This window comes from Notolepis coatsorum, assembly GCF_963971535.1.
Source record: "Notolepis coatsorum genome assembly, chromosome: 19".
Classification (NCBI taxonomy): domain Eukaryota; kingdom Metazoa; phylum Chordata; class Actinopteri; order Aulopiformes; family Paralepididae; genus Notolepis; species Notolepis coatsorum.
This window is the reverse complement of record NC_140183.1, coordinates 91,813,907-91,839,231: the sequence shown is the minus strand read 5'-3', so window position 1 is coordinate 91,839,231 and position 25,325 is coordinate 91,813,907. Positions and strand designations below refer to the sequence as shown.

Genomic DNA, 25,325 nt, shown 5'->3' with positions numbered 1-25,325 from the left:
ATTGGTTGCAGTCTTTGGCGACATACGTTCAGCAAGTGTACAGATTAATGCAATTCTATGGGTTTCACTGACTGTGACTGAACTCCTTAAATCCAGAGAGCCATACAGAAATAAAGAACCTTATAGAGAGACAGCGAGAGAGATTGGCCACTACAGTTTCCATTTAACATGATCAATATAGGACTTACTTTGGTAATATCGGCTAATAACATTCATGTTGACAAGGCGCTCTCACATTTGAAAAAAACATGAGCTGTTAGCACAGTTGGAAGCCTGCTCTTGACATTCCTCAGTCTCCACACAGCATCTTCCTCAGTCTCCACACAGCATCTTCCTCAGTCTCCACACAGCATCTTCCTCAGTCTCCACACAGCATCTTCCTCAGTCTCCACACAGCATCTTCCTCAGTCTCCACACAGCATCTTCCTCAGTCTCCACACAGCATCTTCCTCAGTCTCCACACAGCATCTTCCTCAGTCTCCACACAGCATCTTCCTCAGTCTCCACACAGCATCTTCCTCAGTCTCCACACAGCATCTTCCTCAGTCTCTGACCCTGCGAGAGAAGAGAATGGAGGGAAAAAAGCTCAAACTCGGCAGTTCTGAAGTTTTTTCCCCCCCCATTTGGCTAGTGTCTCTCTCTCTCTCTCTCTCTCTATATGTGACGGCCCTACTACTACAATCTACAATCCTGTTAAGTGCTGTATTATTCTGTGCTGTCGTCGTACCTCATTCCTGCGTTACATTTCACTCCTGAGGGAACACTACAGCACAGTGCTGTGTTACCATGTAATGCATCATGCTGCAGCCACATGCACTGGTTTCTACCGTTGGTACTATGAAAAGCAATCATTCAACACTACTCATCTGTTTCAAAAACACAATGGATTCGGTTGTGTTACTCTGGACTTTTGTGGAAAATATTGAAACTGACAATGTATGCTTTGTTTGGAGAGTTTGGTGTGAGTGTGTGAATGTTTGCATATACGGTGTGTTTTAGGCTGTTGCCTGCTTCATTCTTTATTTCATTCCTTATGACAATGGACTGGATTGCTCTCTGCAATAAAGAATAATCCTTTAAAGAAATGTTGGGTGTCCCTGGCTGTCTTGAGATGACCTGTCCTTCAATATGAAACCTTGGAGATGTTTGTATTAAAGCCTTATAAATGTGTGTCTGATGAATCTTCTCACTACCAAGATATACTGGAATAATTCTCCTACAACGTTCCAGTGTCAAACATCTCTGCTCAACCAGGAAGTAAACTAACCAGTACTACTTACTCATATTATTTTCCCTTAACATATTGAATACACTATATTATATTGTTGTTCCCCCCATATTTTCTCATCTCTTTTATGAATAAGAACTGAAAATGAGTTGAAAAAAGTTTATAAAAGTTGTCTGAAGCCTCGTTTATGGTCAGCCCTATGTTCCCACATGTCTAAGATCTCTCAAAATGAGGCCCTAATCCCACATTTCTAAGATGTTCTCAAAATTAGGCCCCATGTTCCCACAGCCCAATGGTCTTCCACAGACCTATGTTCCCGGACGAACCCTCTACTTACTACCAGAGCACAATTGGATAATAGTTTGGGTGTAATTGGCTACCAAATTAAGAGAGTGGGATAAAATCAGATACAAATTTATGAAAAAAGGAAATGTGGGAACATGGGCCTAATTTTGAGAAAGGTCTTAGAAATGTGGGAACAGGCATACTCCTGTTTATAGCACTGTCCACGAAAACGACAGGTTTACCTCAGGTTTACCTCAACGACGAACGCAGCCATAAGGAAACCAGAAAAGATGGTCTGGTTTACTTTTCTGATCACTACATAACTCATAAATGTTCAGACAATCTTATCTTTTTATTTTTTATTTGTGATCATCTGTATACACCCAATTCAAAGTTATAGCCGCATTTTCTGTCAAATCAATTGTATGTTCGGATTTGGTAAAAGATGTGGCTCTTGGGCAGAGCTGTTAGCAGGCTGTGTAGAGCCGGCTCTGTAGGAGTGTGTGGTGTGAGAAACATACCCCAGAGGAGCAGTATCCAATTCGACTACAGCCATACCTTTTAAAAACAAACCTGTTTCACTCTAAAATATCTCACTTCTATCCAGACGTTCCCACACACCAAGTAGGCATATATGTATATTTTCCTTAAACATATCCTCTAATTTATTGTTGTTTACAGTGACAGTGGAGCCAGACACATAATCTGGAGATTTGTCACACCTATGGGTGTTCTTTGAGAAATCTCGTAGACATGATCAAATATGAATACCGTAATTCCTCTAATAGTAACCCCGGCTTGTATTTGTTTCAACTGTAGCTGATACCAGGCTTGTATTAGGAGGAGGCATGTATAAGAGGGAGGCCTATATTTCTAATTTTCAAACCGATCATAATGAATAAATCAACATTTTGTGTCAGTTTGAACCCAGTAAAATGTACTGGGTTCATTTATTGAAACCAAGTACTGTATGAAATACGGTAGTAAACAGTGCAATTACAGGTGGTCAAAAAAAGTTAAATAAAGTAAAATAGTGCAATCACAATACTGGAATAATAATAACTTCGTTTTATACAATTCTGAGGTAGGCTTACTCTCTTGGTAAACATTAACACCAAACCATACCATTATATGTTATTTACTGCACAGCCAGGCCAGCATATACATGAAACCCGGCTTGTATTAGGAGGCTGGCTTATAATTGCTTAGCTCAACAGCGCACCCGGTCATTAATAGAGACCCGGTTTTTAATTGAATACCGGTTACTATTAGAGGAATTACGGTAGTCTACATTATTACCATGCCTGCTTCCCCTCACATATTATCTAATGTTAGCTCCGACTTCAACAGCTCGCTTATAAACCTTTCTATATTGAACAGCAATTTGTATAAATGTTTTCACACCAAATTGTTAAATGAACTAAAAACAGCAGCATCTCCACACCTTTGCCGTCATTGAGAAAGCAAGGATTGATCTATGAATATGCAAATTGACAACAAGCACCCATTGATATTTACCAGGAATTCCGAGTCGGCAGCTTGTACTTTCCAAGACATGTTAGTGTCTACTTTCTGTGTCTCTGTTGAAGCTAAACGTGTCAAATTGCCACATATTGGACAGACCATGAGGTACCTACAGTATTAGTGACATCACAACTGCAACTCAGATTTCTGGGAAGAATGTGACTCATCTCTGGTGACACGAGTTCTGCACAGATAACAATCTGTAGTCAAAGTCATGCCTCCAAGAGGAGTTTATATATATATATATATATATATAAATTACTTCCCAGCACTTCTTTCTACCCATGTGTTGAAAACACTGTTTATAAATTATTCCCCTCCATGCCTGGGTACTCCAAACCCAAGAGTAAAAACCTTTTAAAAACTGGGCAGTGCATTGGGTAGGCGGTGTTCCAGGCTCTGGAAACCACAGCTAATTGATTAATTCAATGTAACAAAGGACAAAACCGCAAGGAGTAACAAATTCTAACCTTTCCCCCTCATCTTCTATTATATGCTGAAAAGTCATGTAGCAGTCTTTAACAACCTGTTCCACTCGACGGGGTCGGTACCGACCCCTTTTGACCTTATTAAATTATAGTCATATTTTTATGAAGATTCAAAATAATTTGTGATTTTAAAATCAACCGTTTTCAAGTATTATTATCACTACTATGTCACAAATACATGTAGAATGTAAAACGTTAGGTTGGCAATAGTTTAGCAATAGGTTAAAAGTGTACTTATATCATTTTAAGTTTTCTATTTGCAATCGCCAATTTGACCCGGAACCGGAAATGGAAATGTTGAACCATGGGAATTGAAGCTTTTTTGCGGCCATTTTGTAGAGGAGGTCGCTAGCTATAGATATCTATGTCGCTAGCTATAGACCACTACACTTCCGCGTTACATTGAAATCAGGGAGGAGATTGCGGGGGGGTCAAATGAATGGATGTGGACGAGAGCCGTGATGGAAGTGGTTGCCGATACGGCTGTGGGGGTGCTAGAGACATGATCGAATAGATGTTTATGCGCCTCGCTCTCCTGAACACGGTGTGACCCATAACTAATCGATCAGAACTAAATCGGCAGAGAAAAAGCCCATTTTAAAGCACCTATTCCGCATGGACATGCGCAGAGTGCCCATGGAGTCTGGACGACGCGAGATGACGCTCGAATGAATGTGGACTGTTCTATCAGAGGGGGGAGCTTCGGTGGCCAATGTCCTTTCAGCCGAACAGGATAATGAAAAAATGATCCCACTAAATGGCCAGACGCGTCTTATGGCGACATCTACAATTACCTCATTGAGTCTACAGGTAGACTAATGTTTATATTTAAGTGCAGCGGTCTGTAGCCACTTACATGACCATCGAAGCTCCCCCCTCTGATGGAACAGTCCACATTCATTCGAGCGTCATCTCGCGTCGTCCAGACTCCATGGGCACTCTGCGCATGTCCATGCGGAATAGGTGCTTTAAAATGGGCTTTTTCTCTGCCGATTTAGTTCTGATCGATTAGTTATGGGTCACGCCGTGTTCAGGAGAGCGAGGCGCATAAACGTCTATTCGATCATGTCTCTAGCACCCCCACAGCCGTATCGGCAACCACTTACATCACGGCTCTCGTCCACATTCATTCATTTGACCCCCCCGCAATCTCCTCCCTGATTTCAGAATCCCGGAAGTGTTACGGTGGTCTATCTGCCAGCGTTGGAATTTCTCTGATCTACACTTCCTGGCAAGTTCTATGGGGGTTCAAAGTTCAGTGTTCTGAATGAATTATGTCAATAATTGTTATGATTCGCGATAATAAGCTACAAAAGGTAACGTTTTTGACAAATATTGAAACGCAGTCAGTTTCCCCACACTATTGTTAACATGTAGGAAGAATTAGATCTGAAATTAGTTTCAAAATGGTTACACTGTGGGGGAAATAAAATAGTACAGTCGATTACAGTAAATATCAGTATCTGTTATTATGCACGCCTGGTGATACTATATCCAAATTGAACTCGGCCATTTGAAAGATACTATATGTATATATATATAAATGTGCGAATTGGCTATAATAAAGGTAATGTATAAGCATATATTCTATAATAATATTTCAAATTGCATTGGTCCGGATGGGAGAATTCAGTACTGTATATACAGAACCTTCAGTTTGATCATCTTCCCTTTATTAATTTCCTTAGATCTTTTGTACACATGATCTCAAGAGGGTACTGAATGAGCTCAGTGGCAGTTTTTTAAGTTTGGTCATTATTATCATGGTTTTATTCACTGTCAAAGATGAAAAGAAAAATCATAATTCATATTTTCCTTTGTTTCATCACAATTTAAGCAATATTTCTGACACTGAGAATACATTCATTGAGGTCCATAGATGTTCCTAGATACCAAGAATATGCAAATAGCCCTTGTAGAAGTGGAGCAATATTCCATTTACCTAGGTATACATTTTATGCAGATTTTCACCTGGGGTGGAACAGTTATGAACACTTGTAGTATCCATTAAAGGAACATGCCAATATTTAGGGAAATTAGCTTACCGTCTTCTCCAGAGAGGGACAAGAAGATAGATACCAGTTTCCTCTCTGTGCGTTCAGTAGAAAGCTATCTGGCTGCGCGTTAGCCTAGCTTAGCACAATGAATGGAAGCGGACACCATAGAGACTTTGTAGTGTCTCTATGCCTCTTCACTCAAAATATAATTTGGTTATAGGGTTAGTTTCCCTTTGAGTTAAAGCCCATTCCCTTTCACCAAGTGTGCTGGAGATCACATTTACACACAGACATTCAGAGCACATCTGGGATTTATTTGAAAAGGTTACTTTTATTAAAACATCTACAAAAATAGACAACACAATGAAATTACAATGGCATCAAGGTAGCAAGCTCTCTACAAAGAAAGAAGAGACCCCAAAATGTAACAAAGAATTCTCCATATATTAGTGAGGGAAATTACAATTCTGTCCTTGGAATATGTACACACCATTAGATTCAGCTTCAAAGACAAAAGGACGACATCAGCGAGTGTAAGTACGTACAGTATATATTTATAATATATATATATATACGGGTTTAGTTTAGTTGAACTACAGTGTATCAAAAATTATAAATTGAGAAGCACATACTGTATTCAAATGGCACAAACATTCACTCATTCGATCAGTAAACATGGATTACTTGGATCAATTCAAAATGGACAGACTTTTACATTTCTGTACAATCAGTACGGTAGATGGATTCTACCAAGGTCAGCTTATGTCTATGGGATAATGCAGAGGTTTGTGTTGCTATTCACACTGAATCCAGGACTCCCAGCATTTATTTCTTTGAGCAATGCCATGACTGTAAGGAAAAAAGATTTCTTATACAGTAATATACTGGATGAACAAAAATAGATGATTAGCTATGAGTAAACACATCTCAACACCACTGAATAAAATTTCAGAACATACTGGTTTCATACAATTAGAGATGATGTGATGACATGACACGTTTTAATATATATTCTTTTTTACATCCATTGGGTTTTCAATGCCTTGGTGCAGAGGATTCAAACAGGCAGACATGTTAAATTACTTCTGCAATGCATTCCTTGACAAAATGCATTCCTTGACAAAGATGCAAAACGCCAAGATCAGTCAAGGCATCAGATTCCACATTGAGCGGCGGTACGTCAATCGCTTGCGAAGAAGAATTTGATCATGACCAGGGATACAGGATTTAAAGTGCAGCTGGTAGTGGAATTTTACATCTATCCCTGTGTCTGGTACAGAGCCCAGAGCCTCATCTAAGAGCTCATACATCTGAGCACCCTATAGGTGGCAGTATTGTCTCTTTGCGTGGAAAAAGGCTATTCCAGTTTGCTGGTCAAATCTTATTGGCAATAGCGGATTGTCCTCCTTGTCTGTTTCCTCAGTTCTTCAGACTGAGAGGACCGTTTGACACCAGGGAGACGGCCCCCTCTGTGGCTGTAAGCTGGAGATCAAAGAGTTGTGTGAAGATTCCATAGAGACTTTGTAGTGTTCTGGTTCAAAATGGCCGTCGTACTGTGGTTGATTCCCCAGTCTGACTGAGAAATGACCACAATCGCCCCCCCCCCCAATCACAGAGTGGGGTCTTGCTGCTGTCAGTCCTGTCCACATCTCTTCACATGAGCACACACCTACAGGGGTTATAGCATCCATGACGGGGAGGGTCCCCATTAACTACAGAGACATTAAGAGGGGAGGTGAACTGTGAGACGAGAGGAGTCTGGTCCAGCTAGCCTATCTGTCAGACTGTCAGAGGGAGACAATGTCTCGTAGACTTAAGAGTGGAGCTCAGTTGTCTCTGTCACTGACCACCAATGTCTTGAGACGCTTTATACTGGGGGCGGAGGGGCTGGAGCTGCGATATTGACATCATATGTCGTGTACAGTACACATTACTGTAAATACCAAGACACACAAACCCTGTCTGTGTGTCGTCACCTGAAGATGGAGATGAATGAAAAGCGCGTGCCGCCTGTCAGCTTCTGCAGCCTCTGCCTGTCACCCCTTAACGTCGCATTTGAAACATCTAGTAGGGAAATTTGTGTAGATTAATAAACGTTAATCTGCTAGTTTACATACGATCACAATGCGAGCACAGTACTATGATTGTTAGTCTACTTTCAGTTATTGTTAATATTATATAGTAATTAATAATCTTTTTTCTTTATTTAGCGTCGGCTACATCATCAAGCATTTTAACAACAGTCACAGAACCCCTCAATTCGATTTTTCTATGTATAAGGTAAAAGTGTCTGAGAAATGACAGAATTAGAAGTCCTATGCAGAACTAACACCCACCACCAGCCATTGTGTTCTCTTCATTGTGAAATGTAGCTAGGACTATTATCTACCTCACAGGGTAGAGGGGGCAGGGGGGGTTTAGGTTCCGGGGGGATTCAGGGGTCTGTTGTGGGGACAAAAGAAACCGAACCAGCAGTGTCTCAGCCCCCTACGCCCAAGATATATGAAATATACAAGCTAGCAACCCACTTTGTCCCTCTCCTCGCCCCTCTACTGTGACCCCAACCACCGCGCTCATCTGGCCGTCTCCCCGCTGAGGCCAGGCAACATGAAAGTCGTTTCCCCTCTCCGCCGTCTCCTTGTCCTCTATCTCTCTTCCTCTCTCGTTCTCTACACCATGTTCATGGCGTCCTCGGTGAGGAAGGAGTGGATGTGGACGAAGGAGGGACGGAGTTTGCAGTCTCGGCTCCAGCAGCTCAGCATGAGCTCGTAGAGACCCTGAGGACACACGGCCGGCTTGTTCAGATACACCTGGGGGGGGGGGGGGGATATAGAGGGGGGTAGAGATAGATGGAAAGAGAGAGGGGGGAGGGAATTAGGGTGGTTAGCCATTAGCTATATGATGTGGGTGGTGGTGGTGGTTGGTGTGGGTGGGCGGGTGTGTATCTTCTTTTTTTTAATCCACTTTTTCTCCCATTTTCTATATTTTCTCCCATCCCAATTTCGTATCATCCAATTCAACCCTCCCCTGTCACGAACGCTGTTTCTTGCCTCCCACAAGCCGGCTGCAATGTGGACTAAGTCATACATAGCACAAGTCCCCTCCGGTACTCGAGGTAACAGCAGTCGCATCTTTTCACCTGCGCAGCTCGATCTCTCAGTGGCGAGGAGTAACGCGTGGGAGGCTCATGACAACATCCCCTCCAAATTCCTCAGAGACTCAGCAGCCGCCATCACACCAATCATCACACACATAATAAACCTCTCCATAAAACAGGGACACGTCCCCAAGGACTTCAAAATTGCGAGGGTGACCCCTCTGCACAAAAAGGGCAGCAAATTAGACCCAGGCAACTACCGCCCTGTTTCTATTCTCACCTCCATCTCGAAAGTCATGGAAAAAATAGTCTACGAACAGGTCGAAAAGTACCTAGCGGAAAAAAATCTAATCTACGAATTCCAATCTGGCTTCAGAACATCCCACTCCACTGACACATGCCTTCTCTATTTGAATGACCACATCAAACAAGAGGTGGACGCAGGCAAATACTGCGGCATGGTCATGCTGGACCTACAAAAGGCCTTTGACACGGTCAATCACTCCATTCTGATTGACAAGCTAAAAGCAATTGGTTTTGATAGTCTATCAGTGAGCTGGATGCAATCCTACCTTGAGGGGAGGGAACAGATGGTGGAGGTAAACGGTACCCTATCCCCCCCCCTCACAGTGAGCTGTGGTGTTCCACAAGGAAGCATACTAGGACCGCTACTGTTCCTAATTTATGCAAATGACATGTCGTCAGCTTGTGACTGCAACTTGTTCCTGTTTGCGGACGACTCAGCCCTGCTGGTCTCTGACAAGAACAAGTTACAGGTTGAAAAAACCCTCAGCTCGGAACTAGGCAGAATCTGCATATGGCTCGCTGATAACAAACTATCATTACACATGGGCAAAACAGAGTCCATTCTCTTCGGTTCAAATAACAAACTCAGCAAGACCGATGGCTTCTCAGTTACAGTGGGTGACAATATTGTCACAAGGAAAGATGAAATTACCTACCTGGGGTCCATCCTAGAGGCTAATCTCTCCTGTGACAAAATGGCATCCAATGTAATAAAAAAAGTCAACCAACGAACTCGATTCTTGTACCGGATCTCCTCTCTGGTAAACAAGAACACCCTGAAGACTCTGGCAGGAGCACTCATTCAGGGGTACTACGACTATGCTTGCACCTCATGGTACCAAAGCACCTCAAAGGCGCTAAAAACAAAATTACAAACATCTCAAAACAAACTGGTCAGACTACTGCTTGACCTTACTCCTAGAACCCACCTCACCCCTGCCCACTTCGACAACCTAGGATGGCTTAGAGTAGACGACAGAGTACAACAACTTGCAATGGGCCTGGTCTACAAGATACACTACACGACCAAGGTACCCATGTACATGTCAAAATACTTCCCAAAGGTCAGTGAATACCACGATCACAACACCAGAGGGAGCTCCACAAATCATGTCAAACCCAGATTCGGCTCAAATAAGGGACTAAACACGTTTCGCAATTATGCCACATCAATGTGGAACGCCCTACCCAAAGCTGTAAAGGAATGTGGATCACTACCCACTTTCAAAACCTCTCTCAAGGGACACCTACGGGAGACTGCAATTCAACACTGGCCCCTGTAAATATCCTAACCCAATCATTCCAACCCCCTCCAATGTACAGTCATTTACCTAGTATGGTTTTGTCAATAGTTCAATGTACAATTGTGTTTGTTTGTACAGTGTCTCCTCCCCCCCCCCCTCAATGTACAGTGTTACTTGTTTATACAGTGTGCCCCCCGCCCCCCCCCCCCCCCCCCCAACCACCTCCAATGTAAATTACCCAGTATGGTTGTCAATATCCCAATGTACCCCCCCACCCAACCTCCAATGTACAGTTTCTACGTCAAATGTATATACTCCCTTTTCTTGACTCCTTCTGTATCACAAACAGTACTGTATTTGCAAATCTGGTATGTCATAAATGTATAGATGTAGCAGTACTGTCTATCTGTATGTCATGTATGTCATATATGTCTATATGAATTGAAAATGGGGGACCCTGATGGAAACAAGACAAACGTCTTTCTCAGGTCTGCATCCCCTTAACAATTGTATGTATTGAGCCGTACTGTATTGTACCCATTCTGCAATCTGTTAAATAAAGTTTTCATTCATTCATTCACTCACGCTGCCCCCGACACTTCCTGATTCTACTGCGCAGGCGCACCAACCGACCTGTAGGAGTCGCTGTCCACAACGGCCGATCCCCACCCATCAGTTTCCCACCCCCTAATACGGCCAATGTGTATTAGTACGGACGACCAGCTAAACTGAAAGCAATGTGGAGCGCTGGGCTCGAACTGACGAGCCCAGCGTCTCCAGCATTTCATGGCGAGCGCCTTGCCCACTACGCCACGTAGCCGCCCCTGTGTGTATCTTCTATGAGAGTGTGTGTGTGTGTTCCTTGTATGTATGTGTGTGTGTGTGTGTTCCTTGTGTGTGTGTGTGTGTGTGTGTTCCTTGTGTGTGTGTGTGTGTGTGTGTTCCTTGTGTGTGTGTGTACCTGTCTGCCGTGGTCTCTGAAGAACTCTCCAGCGTTGTCAATGACCTGTTCGTCTGTGAGGTTGGAGTAGGGCTGCTCCTGACACACACTCAGCATCTCCCACAGAGTCACACCGAACGCCCACACATCACTGGCTGTGGTGAACTTACCCTGGGAATACACACCATCATCATCATCACCATCAGCATCATCATCACCATCTTCCTCCTACATCATTTAGGGTGATTTCTTAAACAAGGTCAAGTAAGCTGCTTTCTTTTCCTCATATTCTCACAAAATCTGACAGCTAACAAGGAAGATCAATTCAATCACCCCTTCATCTTTTCATCATCATCATCATCATCAGTTAAGGTAACTCAATCACACACACCATGAGTATACATTCCCAGGCCATCCAGCGTATCGGCAACACGGCCCTGCCCTGGATCCTGTAGTAATCCCCAGCATACAGATTCCTGCTCATGCCGAAGTCGGCTATCTTGATGGGACGCTCCCCGCCTCGCTCGTCTCCACTCTCGCCCCTCTCGCCGCCCACGAGGCAGTTGCGTGTGGCCAGGTCCCGATGGACGAAGTTCAGAGAGGAGAGGAACTTCATCCCTGACGCAATCTGACTGGCCATGGCGATGAGAGCCGGGTAACTGGGAGAGAGAGAGGACAGATTATAATGTTGAGTAGGAGGAGGAGTACTGCTATGATTATAATGTTGAGTAGGAGGAGGAGGAGTACTGCTATGATTATAATGTTGAGTAGTAGGAGGAGTACTGCTATGATTATAATGTTGAGTAGTAGGAGGAGTACTGCTATGATTATAATGTTGAGTAGTAGGAGGAGTACTGCTATGATTATAATGTTGAGTAGTAGGAGGAGTACTGCTATGATTATAATGTTGAGTAGGAGGAGGAGTACTGCTATGATTATAATGTTGAGTAGTAGGAGGAGTACTGCTATGATTATAATGTTGAGTAGTAGGAGGAGTACTGCTATGATTATAATGTTGAGTAGTAGGAGGAGTACTGCTATGATTATAATGTTGAGTAGTAGGAGGAGGAGTACTGCTATGATTATAATGTTGAGTAGGAGGAAGAGTACTGCTATGATTATAATGTTGAGTAGGAGGAGGAGTACTGCTATGATTATAATGTTGAGTAGTAGGAGGAGTACTGCTATGATTATAATGTTGAGTAGGAGAAGGAGTACTGCTATGATTATAATGTTGAGTAGTAGGAGGAGGAGTACTGCTATGATTATAATGTTGAGTAGGAGGAGGAGTACTGCTATGATTATAATGTTGAGTAGTAGGAGGAGTACTGCTATGATTATAATGTTGAGTAGTAGTAGGAGGAGTACTGCTATGATTATAATGTTGAGTAGTAGGAGGAGTACTGCTATGATTATAATGTTGAGTAGGAGGAGGAGTACTGCTATGATTATAATGTTGAGTAGTAGGAGGAGTACTGCTATGATTATAATGTTGAGTAGTAGTAGGAGGAGTACTGCTATGATTATAATGTTGAGTAGGAGGAGGAGGAGTACTGCTATGATTATAATGTTGAGTAGTAGGAGGAGTACTGCTATGCTTATAATGTTGAGTAGGAGGAGGAGTACTGCTATGATTATAATGTTGAGTAGTAGGAGGAGTACTGCTATGATTATAATGTTGAGTAGTAGGAGGAGTACTGCTATGATTATAATGTTGAGTAGGAGGAGGAGTACTGCTATGATTATAATGTTGAGTAGTAGGAGGAGGAGTACTGCTATGATTATAATGTTGAGTAGGAGGAGGAGTACTGCTATGATTATAATGTTGAGTAGGAGGAGGAGTACTGCTATGATTATAATGTTGAGTAGGAGGAGGAGTACTGCTATGATTATAATGTTGAGTAGTAGGAGGAGTACTGCTATGATTATAATGTTGAGTAGGAGGAGGAGTACTGCTATGATTATAATGTTGAGTAGGAGGAGTACTGCTATGATTATAATGTTGAGTAGTAGGAGGAGGAGTACTGCTATGATTATAATGTTGAGTAGTAGGAGGAGTACTGCTATGATTATAATGTTGAGTAGTAGGAGGAGTACTGCTATGATTATAATGTTGAGTAGTAGGAGGAGTACTGCTATGATTATAATGTTGAGTAGTAGTAGGAGGAGTACTGCTATGATTATAATGTTGAGTAGTAGGAGGAGTACTGCTATGATTATAATGTTGAGTAGTAGGAGGAGGAGTACTGCTATGATTATAATGTTGAGTAGTAGGAGGAGGAGTACTGCTATGATTATAATGTTGAGTAGTAGGAGGAGTACTGCTATGATTATAATGTTGAGTAGTAGGAGGAGTACTGCTATGATTATAATGTTGAGTAGTAGGAGGAGTACTGCTATGATTATAATGTTGAGTAGTAGGAGGAGTACTGCTATGATTATAATGTTGAGTAGTAGGAGGAGTACTGCTATGATTATAATGTTGAGTAGTAGGAGGAGTACTGCTATGATTATAATGTTGAGTAGGAGGAGGAGTACTGCTATGATTATAATGTTGAGTAGTAGGAGGAGTACTGCTATGATTATAATGTTGAGTACGAGGAGTACTGCTATGATTATAATGTTGAGTAGTAGGAGGAGTACTGCTATGATTATAATGTTGAGTAGGAGGAGTACTGCTATGATTATAATGTTGAGTAGTAGGAGGAGTACTGCTATGATTATAATGTTGAGTAGGAGGAGTACTGCTATGATTATAATGTTGAGTAGTAGGAGGAGTACTGCTATGATTATAATGTTGAGTAGGAGGAGGAGTACTGCTATGATTATAATGTTGAGTAGTAGGAGGAGTACTGCTATGATTATAATGTTGAGTAGTAGGAGGAGGAGTACTGCTATGATTATAATGTTGAGTAGGAGGAGTACTGCTATGATTATAATGTTGAGTAGTAGGAGGAGTACTGCTATGATTATAATGTTGAGTAGTAGGAGGAGTACTGCTATGATTATAATGTTGAGTAGTAGGAGGAGTACTGCTATTATTATAATGTTAAGTAGGAGGAGGAGTACTGCTATGATTATAATGTTGAGTAGTAGGAGGAGTACTGCTATGATTATAATGTTGAGTAGTAGGAGGAGTACTGCTATGATTATAATGTTGAGTAGTAGGAGGAGTACTGCTATGATTATAATGTTGAGTAGTAGGAGGAGTACTGCTATGATTATAATGTTGAGTAGTAGTAGGAGGAGTACTGCTATGATTATAATGTTGAGTAGTAGGAGGAGTACTGCTATGATTATAATGTTGAGTAGTAGGATGAGTACTGCTATGATTATAATGTTGAGTAGTAGGAGGAGTACTGCTATGATTATAATGTTGAGTAGTAGGAGGAGTACTGCTATGATTATAATGTTGAGTAGTAGGAGGAGTACTGCTATGATTATAATGTTGAGTAGTAGGAGGAGTACTGCTATGATTATAATGTTGAGTAGGAGGAGTACTGCTATGATTATAATGTTGAGTAGTAGGAGGAGTACTGCTATGATTATAATGTTGAGTAGGAGGAGGAGTACTGCTATGATTATAATGTTGAGTAGGAGGAGGAGGAGTACTGCTATGATTATAATGTTGAGTAGGAGGAGGAGGAGTACTGCTATGATTATAATGTTGAGTAGGAGGAGGAGTACTGCTATGATTATAATGTTGAGTAGTAGGAGGAGTACTGCTATGATTATAATGTTGAGTAGTAGGAGGAGTACTGCTATGATTATAATGTTGAGTAGGAGGAGGAGTACTGCTATGATTATAATGTTGAGTAGTAGGAGGAGTACTGCTATGATTATAATGTTGAGTAGTAGGAGGAGGAGTACTGCTATGATTATAATGTTGAGTAGGAGGAGGAGTACTGCTATGATTATAATGTTGAGTAGGAGGAGGAGTACTGCTATGATTATAATGTTGAGTAGTAGTAGGAGGAGTACTGCTATGATTATAATGTTGAGTAGGAGGAGGAGGAGTACTGCTATGATTATAATGTTGAGTAGTAGGAGGAGTACTGCTATGATTATAATGTTGAGTAGGAGGAGGAGGAGTACTGCTATGATTATAATGTTGAGTAGTAGGAGGAGTACTGCTATGATTATAATGTTGAGTAGTAGGAGGAGTACTGCTATGATTATAATGTTGAGTAGTAGGAGGAGTACTGCTATGATTATAATGTTGAGTAGTAGGAGGAGGAGTACTGCTATGATTATAATGTTGAGTAGGAGGAGGAGTACTGCTATGATTATAATGTTGAGTAGTAGGAGGAGGAGTACTGCTATGATTATAATGTTGAGTAGGAGGAGGAGTACTGCTATGATTATAATGTTGAGTAGTAGGAGGAGTACTGCTATGATTATAATGTTGAGTAGTAGGAGGAGGAGTACTGCTATGATTATAATGTTGAGTAGGAGGAGGAGTACTGCTATGATTATAATGTTGAGTAGTAGGAGGAGGAGTAATGCTATGATTATAATGTTGAGTAGTAGGAGGAGGAGTACTGCTATGATTATAATGTTGAGTAGGAGGAGGAGTACTGCTATGATTATAATGTTGAGTAGTAGGAGGAGGAGTACTGCTATGATTATAATGTTGAGTAGTAGGAGGAGTACTGCTATGATTATAATGTTGAGTAGTAGTAGGAGTACTGCTATGATTATAATGTTGAGTAGGAGGAGTACTGCTATGATTATAATGTTGAGTAGTAGGAGGAGGAGTACTGCTATGATTATAATGTTGAGTAGGAGGAGGAGGAGTACTGCTATGATTATAATGTTGAGTAGTAGGAGGAGGAGTACTGCTATGATTATAATGTTGAGTAGTAGGAGGAGTACTGCTATGATTATAATGTTGAGTAGTAGGAGGAGGAGTACTGCTATGATTATAATGTTGAGTAGGAGGAGGAGTACTGCTATGATTATAATGTTGAGTAGTAGGAGGAGTACTGCTATGATTATAATGTTGAGTAGTAGGAGGAGTACTGCTATGATTATAATGTTGAGTAGTAGGAGGAGTACTGCTATGATTATAATGTTGAGTAGTAGGAGGAGTACTGCTATGATTATAATGTTGAGTAGTAGGAGGAGGAGTACTGCTATGATTATAATGTTGAGTAGTAGGAGGAGTACTGCTATGATTATAATGTTGAGTAGGAGGAGGAGGAGTACTGCTATGATTATAATGTTGAGTAGGAGGAGGAGTACTGCTATGATTATAATGTTGAGTAGTAGGAGGAGTACTGCTATGATTATAATGTTGAGTAGGAGGAGGAGGAGTACTGCTATGATTATAATGTTGAGTAGTAGGAGGAGTACTGCTATGATTATAATGTTGAGTAGGAGGAGGAGTACTGCTATGATTATAATGTTGAGTAGTAGGAGGAGTACTGCTATGATTATAATGTTGAGTAGTAGGAGGAGTACTGCTATGATTATAATGTTGAGTAGTAGGAGGAGGAGTACTGCTATGATTATAATGTTGAGTAGTAGGAGGAGGAGTACTGCTATGATTATAATGTTGAGTAGGAGGAGGAGGAGTACTGCTATGATTATAATGTTGAGTAGGAGGAGGAGGAGTACTGCTATGATTATAATGTTGAGTAGGAGGAGGAGTACTGCTATGATTATAATGTTGAGTAGGAGGAGTACTACTATGATTATAATGTTGAGTAGGAGGAGGAGTACTGCTATGATTATAATGTTGAGTAGTAGGAGGAGTACTGCTATGATTATAATGTTGAGTAGTAGGAGGAGTACTGCTATGATTATAATGTTGAGTAGGAGGAGGAGTACTGCTATGATTATAATGTTGAGTAGTAGGAGGAGTACTGCTATGATTATAATGTTGAGTAGGAGGAGGAGTACTGCTATGATTATAATGTTGAGTAGTAGGAGGAGGAGTACTGCTATGATTATAATGTTGAGTAGTAGGAGGAGGAGTACTGCTATGATTATAATGTTGAGTAGGAGGAGGAGTACTGCTATGATTATAATGTTGAGTAGTAGGAGGAGGAGTACTGCTATGATTATAATGTTGAGTAGTAGGAGGAGTACTGCTATGATTATAATGTTGAGTAGTAGTAGGAGTACTGCTATGATTATAATGTTGAGTAGGAGGAGTACTGCTATGATTATAATGTTGAGTAGTAGGAGGAGGAGTACTGCTATGATTATAATGTTGAGTAGGAGGAGGAGGAGTACTGCTATGATTATAATGTTGAGTAGTAGGAGGAGGAGTACTGCTATGATTATAATGTTGAGTAGTAGGAGGAGTACTGCTATGATTATAATGTTGAGTAGTAGGAGGAGGAGTACTGCTATGATTATAATGTTGAGTAGGAGGAGGAGTACTGCTATGATTATAATGTTGAGTAGTAGGAGGAGTACTGCTATGATTATAATGTTGAGTAGTAGGAGGAGTACTGCTATGATTATAATGTTGAGTAGTAGGAGGAGTACTGCTATGATTATAATGTTGAGTAGTAATAATAATAATAATAGATTGGATTTGTAATGCACTTTTTGTTCGCTGGGATCCCAAAGTGCTAACATGGTTAAAACAGTTAAAAAAAATAGAATAAAATAGTTATTAGTAAAACAAATAAAATAAAATACAGAATAAAAATAGAACATAGTTAATTAAAAACATAGTATAAACAGACAATTTAAAAACAAAGCGCAATAAAATTTAAATAAAAAGCTAACAGTCAAAGGCCTTTTTAAACAGATAGGTTTTCAGGCCTGCTTTAAAAGAGTCCAGGCTCTGTGGTGCCCTCAGCTGGATGGGGAGGCTGTTCCACAGGCGTGGTGCAGCCGTGCAGAAGGCTCGGTCACCCATGGTGCAGAGCCGGGTATTGGGGACCTGAAGGAGCAGGCTACCTGCGGATCTGAGGGTGCGGGTGAAGGATTGTGGAGTGATGAGTTCCTGAAGGTAGAGGGGTGCGTGTCCGTTTATGCAGTTATGGGTAATCGTAAGGATTTTGTAGTTGATCCGGGATGAGACGGGGAGCCAGTGTAGTGAGTGAAGGATGGGGGTTATGTGATCGTGTTTACGGACTCTCATCAGGATCCTGGCAGCGCTGTTCTGGATGTATTGCAGCTTTTGGATGCTCTTGCCAGGAATCCCGATGAAGAGTCCGTTACAGTAGTCCAGTCTTGAGGAGATAAAGGCATGGACAAGCTTCTCTGCATCTGACAGGGTTAGAATGGGACGGAGTTTTGATATGTTTTTTAGGTGATAGAATGAGGTCTTGCAGAGGTGTTTTATGTGGGTGTTGAAGGTCAGGTGGGGGTCAAATCGAACCCCCAGATTTGTGACTGAGGGGGAGAGGGGGATTACCTGGCCGTCAAAGGTGAGATGTGATATGGGTGAAGACTGAACCTGGTGAGGGGTGCCAATTAGGAGTGCCTCGGTTTTCTTGCTGTTTAGTTGGAGGAAGTTGCTGTTCATCCATGCCTTTATCTCCCCAAGACAGGTGGTGAGGCATGACAGAGCTGCAGAGGGGTTTGGGGCCGTTTTTATGTAGAGTTGTGTGTCATCGGCATAACAGTGGAAAGACATTCCATGTCTGCCGATGACACGACCGAGGGGGAGCATGTAGGTGATGAATAGAATGGGACCAAGAACCGACCCCTGCGGAACACCACAGGTGACCTCGAGCAGCCTGGACTTGTGTCCTCCCAGTGAGACATATTCTGTCCTGCCTAAGAGGTAGGACTGGAACCACTGTAGTGCATGGTCCGACAGTCCAACAGTGTTGTGGAGGCGCTCCAGGAGGATGGTGTGGTCCACAGTGTCAAACGCCGCCGTCAGATCGAGGAGGATGAGGAGTGATGGTGATCCTGCGTCAGCGGTCATTAGGAGGTCATTCGTCACCCTGAGCAGAGCTGTTTCCGTGCTGTGGGATGAGCGAAAGCCTGACTGGAACTTCTCGAACAGGGTGTTATTTTTAAGGTGGTCCTGGAGCTGGGAGGCAACTACCTTTTCCAAAACCTTGGATAGAAAGGAAAGGTTCGAAATAGGCCTGTAGTTGGCAAGAACCTCCGGGTCCAGGGTGGGCTTCTTTAGGAGGGGGCTGATGATGGCAACTTTGAGGGTGGATGGGATATGGCCAGTTTGAAGGGAGAGGTTAACAGCCTGGGTGATGATTGGGCTGATGCTGGGGATGTTTGATTTGAGCAGGGCAGTTGGAATGGGATCCAGAGTGCAGGTGGATGGTTTCATTCCTCTGAGTGTTTTTTCAATGTGGCTCTGCTGAACCTCAGTGAAACATGGCAGAGATGGCAAGCTCTCAGGTGGTGGGTTAGAGGCAGGGGGAAACAGAGAGGAAGAGCTGGGCATCAGAGAGCGGATGTTGTTTACTTTAGATCTGAAAAAGTCCATAAAGTTATTGCATTGCTCTTTTGTAGCTTCAGTGGATGAGGATGGTTGTGGCTTCAGTAGGTGATTTATGGTGGAAAAAAGCTGCTTAGAGTTGCCAGTGTTTTTATTGATGAGGTTGGAGTAGAAGTTTGACCGTGCATCTTTCAGGGACTTGCAGTACACCTTTTGATGGTCACGGAAAGCCAGTTTGTGGACAGTGAGTCCAGAGTGTCTGAGTCGACGTTCCAGGGCACGACCAGCTCTTTTCATTTTCCTCAGTTCCTGTGTGAACCAGGGGGCGGAGCGTTTAAAATTGACCTCACGTGTCTTGACAGGGGCATGAAGGTCAAAGACACTGCTCAGGGATGAGTTGTAGTGCTCTACTAGTTCATCCATTGTTGCAGAGGCTGGGCAGGTGATGCGTTGGAGGTCTGTGGTCATGGTGGCTGGGTCAATGGATTTCCAATTTCGGAAGGACATTTGACATTTTTGTCTAGTAGAGGGCAGCATCGATGACAGGGTCATTGAGACCACCTTATGGTCGGACACACCGAGGTCATATACCTCTAGGCTATTTAAGGGGGCTGATGTAATGACCAGATCTAGGGTGTGGCCCCTGTTGTGCGTGGGAACCTCAACATGCTGCTGCAGGCCAAGGCACTCAAGCAGACTCAGAAACTCTGTTGCAAGGTGACAGGAGGGGTTGTCAACATGGATATTTAAATCACCAATGATGACAATATTGGCTGACATAGCGGAGAGTGATGTGAGTAGATCGTGTATTTCAGGGAGGAATGAGGGATTTGATTTTGGGGGCCGGTATATGAGAAGCACTGTCATGGGGTAAGGAGGTTTGCATTTGAAGGCCAGACACTCCATGGAGGTAAAATCAGGCAGCGGTAGGGAAGAGAGCTTCAGCTCAGCCCGATGAATGATGGCTATGCCACCACCAGCACGGCCAGAGCTGCGAGCTTTCTCCATGTAGTTATAGCCAGGGGGGCAGGCCTCATTTAGAACAAAGTAGTCCCCTGGTTTGTGCCAAGTTTCAACTAGACACATAAAATCGAGTCCTTTGTCCAGAATATGCCGGTGAATGAGGAGGGATTTGTTTGTGAGGGATTGTGTGTTGAAGAGTTCCATAGTGGCAGGAGATAGAGCTGATGGTGGAGGTCTCAGCACACTCCGCAGTACACTGTGATCCACTCCACGTTTCCCATCTGTCCTAGTGCTGTGTTTTCTCAGGGGGGAGGGGTAACTACAAATCCCAGGTGCGCCAGTGCCCTGATGACGTCGCACAGGTGCGACGCGCTCGGCTGGGGACCAGATGGAGGGGATCGTAGCAGAACCATACCGAGAGAAAACATACTTGTTGCGGGTGCTTCGGTGGATATACCGGGGTCGGCGTAGAATTCCAAGCTTTCCTATGGCTGTGATGCATGCTGGAGTGGTGGAGTTGTTGAAAGCCAGCAGCTGGGAGGTGGAATATTTCATCATGCCGGGCGTCAATGGAGTTAGCCAGGCGCTAGCTGTTGCTAGCCATGCACAGCGCTGGAGAACTAGCCAGATGCTCAACAGCATTGCAGCTCGCTGGGGACGGTAACAGTCCTAGGCAACAGTCCGGCTGCAAGCCCACCGACAACGGGAGAGAGACCAGCAGTCAGCCGGTGGAGCAGGTAGGTGGCGACAGCCGTCGGATCAATACAAAAATAGATAAAAACAGTGCAAATAGTCCAGGGGTTAGGATTTGTTAAACAGAAGAAAAATTGTTTAAAAGTTAGCCACACTACTTTGGCTTTTAAGATTCGTTTTAAAATAGTAAAACACTGGTTCAACGATGGAGAAGCGGCGAACAAACAAACGCCAGCGTCCTCTCCTCGTCCTCGAGGAGGAGTACTGCTATGATTATAATGTTGAGTAGTAGGAGGAGGAGTACTGCTATGATTATAATGTTGAGTAGTAGGAGGAGTACTGCTATGATTATAATGTTGAGTAGGAGGAGGAGGAGTACTGCTATGATTATAATGTTGAGTAGGAGGAGGAGTACTGCTATGATTATAATGTTGAGTAGTAGGAGGAGTACTGCTATGATTATAATGTTGAGTAGGAGGATGAGGAGTACTGCTATGATTATAATGTTGAGTAGTAGGAGGAGTACTGCTATGATTATAATGTTGAGTAGGAGGAGGAGTACTGCTATGATTATAATGTTGAGTAGTAGGAGGAGTACTGCTATGATTATAATGTTGAGTAGTAGGAGGAGTACTGCTATGATTATAATGTTGAGTAGTAGGAGGAGGAGTACTGCTATGATTATAATGTTGAGTAGTAGGAGGAGGAGTACTGCTATGATTATAATGTTGAGTAGGAGGAGGAGGAGTACTGCTATGATTATAATGTTGAGTAGGAGGAGGAGGAGTACTGCTATGATTATAATGTTGAGTAGGAGGAGGAGTACTGCTATGATTATAATGTTGAGTAGGAGGAGTACTACTATGATTATAATGTTGAGTAGGAGGAGGAGTACTGCTATGATTATAATGTTGAGTAGTAGGAGGAGTACTGCTATGATTATAATGTTGAGTAGTAGGAGGAGTACTGCTATGATTATAATGTTGAGTAGGAGGAGGAGTACTGCTATGATTATAATGTTGAGTAGTAGGAGGAGTACTGCTATGATTATAATGTTGAGTAGTAGTAGGAGGAGTACTGCTATGATTATAATGTTGAGTAGGAGGAGTACTGCTATGATTATAATGTTGAGTAGTAGGAGGAGTACTGCTATGATTATAATGTTGAGTAGGAGGAGTACTGCTATGATTATAATGTTGAGTAGGAGGAGTACTGCTATGATTATAATGTTGAGTAGTAGGAGGAGTACTGCTATGATTATAATGTTGAGTAGTAGGAGGAGTACTGCTATGATTATAATGTTGATTAGTAGGAGGAGTACTGCTATGATTATAATGTTGAGTAGTAGGAGGAGGAGTACTGCTATGATTATAATGTTGAGTAGTAGGAGGAGTACTGCTATGATTATAATGTTGAGTAGTAGGAGGAGTACTGCTATGATTATAATGTTGAGTAGTAGTAGGAGTACTGCTATGATTATAATGTTGAGTAGGAGGAGGAGGAGTACTGCTATGATTATAATGTTGAGTAGTAGGAGGAGGAGTACTGCTATGATTATAATGTTGAGTAGTAGGAGGAGTACTGCTATGATTATAATGTTGAGTAGTAGGAGGAGTACTGCTATGATTATAATGTTGAGTAGTAGTAGGAGGAGTACTGCTATGATTATAATGTTGAGTAGTAGGAGGAGTACTGCTATGATTATAATGTTGAGTAGTAGGAGGAGTACTGCTATGATTATAATGTTGAGTAGTAGGAGGAGTACTGCTATGATTATAATGTTGAGTAGGAGGAGGAGTACTGCTATGATTATAATGTTGAGTAGTAGGAGGAGTACTGCTATGATTATAATGTTGAGTAGGAGGAGGAGTACTGCTATGATTATAATGTTGAGTAGTAGGAGGAGTACTGCTATGATTATAATGTTGAGTAGGAGGAGGAGTACTGCTATGATTATAATGTTGAGTAGTAGGAGGAGTACTGCTATGATTATAATGTTGAGTAGGAGGAGGAGTACTGCTATGATTATAATGTTGAGTAGTAGGAGGAGGAGTACTGCTATGATTATAATGTTGAGTAGGAGGAGGAGTACTGCTATGATTATAATGTTGAGTAGTAGGAGGAGTACTGCTATGATTATAATGTTGAGTAGTAGTAGGAGTACTGCTATGATTATAATGTTGAGTAGGAGGAGGAGGAGTACTGCTATGATTATAATGTTGAGTAGTAGGAGGAGGAGTACTGCTATGATTATAATGTTGAGTAGTAGGAGGAGTACTGCTATGATTATAATGTTGAGTAGTAGGAGGAGTACTGCTATGATTATAATGTTGAGTAGTAGGAGGAGTACTGCTATGATTATAATGTTGAGTAGTAGGAGGAGTACTGCTATGATTATAATGTTGAGTAGTAGGAGGAGTACTGCTATGATTATAATGTTGAGTAGGAGGAGGAGTACTGCTATGATTATAATGTTGAGTAGTAGGAGGAGTACTGCTATGATTATAATGTTGAGTAGGAGGAGGAGTACTGCTATGATTATAATGTTGAGTAGTAGGAGGAGTACTAGGAGTACTGCTATGATTATAATGTTGAGTAGGAGGAGGAGTACTGCTATGATTATAATGTTGAGTAGGAGGAGGAGTACTGCTATGATTATAATGTTGAGTAGGAGGAGGAGTACTGCTATGATTATAATGTTGAGTAGTAGGAGGAGGAGTACTGCTATGATTATAATGTTGAGTAGGAGGAGGAGTACTGCTATGATTATAATGTTGAGTAGGAGGAGGAGTACTGCTATGATTATAATGTTGAGTAGTAGGAGGAGGAGTACTGCTATGATTATAATGTTGAGTAGGAGGAGGAGTACTGCTATGATTATAATGTTGAGTAGGAGGAGGAGTACTGCTATGATTATAATGTTGAGTAGTAGGAGGAGGAGTACTGCTATGATTATAATGTTGAGTAGTAGGAGGAGGAGTACTGCTATGATTATAATGTTGAGTAGGAGGAGGAGTACTGCTATGATTATAATGTTGGTAGTAGGAGGAGGAGTACTGCTATGATTATAATGTTGAGTAGTAGGAGGAGTACTGCTATGATTATAATGTTGAGTAGTAGGAGGAGTACTGCTATGATTATAATGTTGAGTAGTAGGAGGAGTACTGCTATGATTATAATGTTGAGTAGGAGGAGGAGTACTGCTATGATTATAATGTTGAGTAGTAGGAGGAGTACTGCTATGATTATAATGTTGAGTAGGAGGAGGAGTACTGCTATGATTATAATGTTGAGTAGGAGGAGGAGTACTGCTATGATTATAATGTTGAGTAGTAGGAGGAGTACTGCTATGATTATAATGTTGAGTAGTAGGAGGAGTACTGCTATGATTATAATGTTGAGTAGTAGGAGGAGTACTGCTATGATTATAATGTTGAGTAGGAGGAGGAGTACTGCTATGATTATAATGTTGAGTAGTAGGAGGAGTACTGCTATGATTATAATGTTGAGTAGTAGGAGGAGTACTGCTATGATTATAATGTTGAGTAGTAGGAGGAGTACTGCTATGATTATAATGTTGAGTAGTAGGAGGAGTACTGCTATGATTATAATGTTGAGTAGGAGGAGGAGTACTGCTATGATTATAATGTTGAGTAGTAGGAGGAGTACTGCTATGATTATAATGTTGAGTAGGAGGAGGAGTACTGCTATGATTATAATGTTGAGTAGGAGGAGTACTGCTATGATTATAATGTTGAGTAGGAAGAGGAGTACTGCTATGATTATAATGTTGAGTAGTAGGAGGAGTACTGCTATGATTATAATGTTGAGTAGTAGGAGGAGTACTGCTATGATTATAATGTTGAGTAGGAGGAGGAGTACTGCTATGATTATAATGTTGAGTAGTAGGAGGAGTACTGCTATGATTATAATGTTGAGTAGTAGGAGGAGTACTGCTATGATTATAATGTTGAGTAGGAGGAGGAGTACTGCTATGATTATAATGTTGAGTAGTAGGAGGAGTACTGCTATGATTATAATGTTGAGTAGGAGGAGGAGTACTGCTATGATTATAATGTTGAGTAGGAGGAGTACTGCTATGATTATAATGTTGAGTAGGAGGAGTACTGCTATGATTATAATGTTGAGTAGTAGGAGGAGTACTGCTATGATTATAATGTTGAGT

At 41.9% G+C, this 25,325-nt stretch overlaps 1 protein-coding gene across 1 annotated transcript in view; it reads right to left on the bottom strand.

The window, feature by feature from the left end:
• Positions 1-5,833: 5,833 nt before the first annotated feature.
• ddr1 (discoidin domain receptor tyrosine kinase 1) overlaps positions 5,834-25,325 on the bottom strand; it is a 189,789-nt gene continuing 170,297 nt past the window's right edge. Inside the window, exons 17-19 of the mRNA XM_084336779.1 lie at positions 11,501-11,768; positions 11,131-11,280; positions 5,834-8,332 (exon numbers count right to left, since the gene is read on the bottom strand). Of these exons, the coding sequence (XP_084192905.1) occupies positions 8,192-8,332; positions 11,131-11,280; positions 11,501-11,768 (559 nt within the window). The 3' untranslated portion in view covers positions 5,834-8,191. The remainder of the gene's footprint in view (positions 8,333-11,130; positions 11,281-11,500; positions 11,769-25,325) is intronic.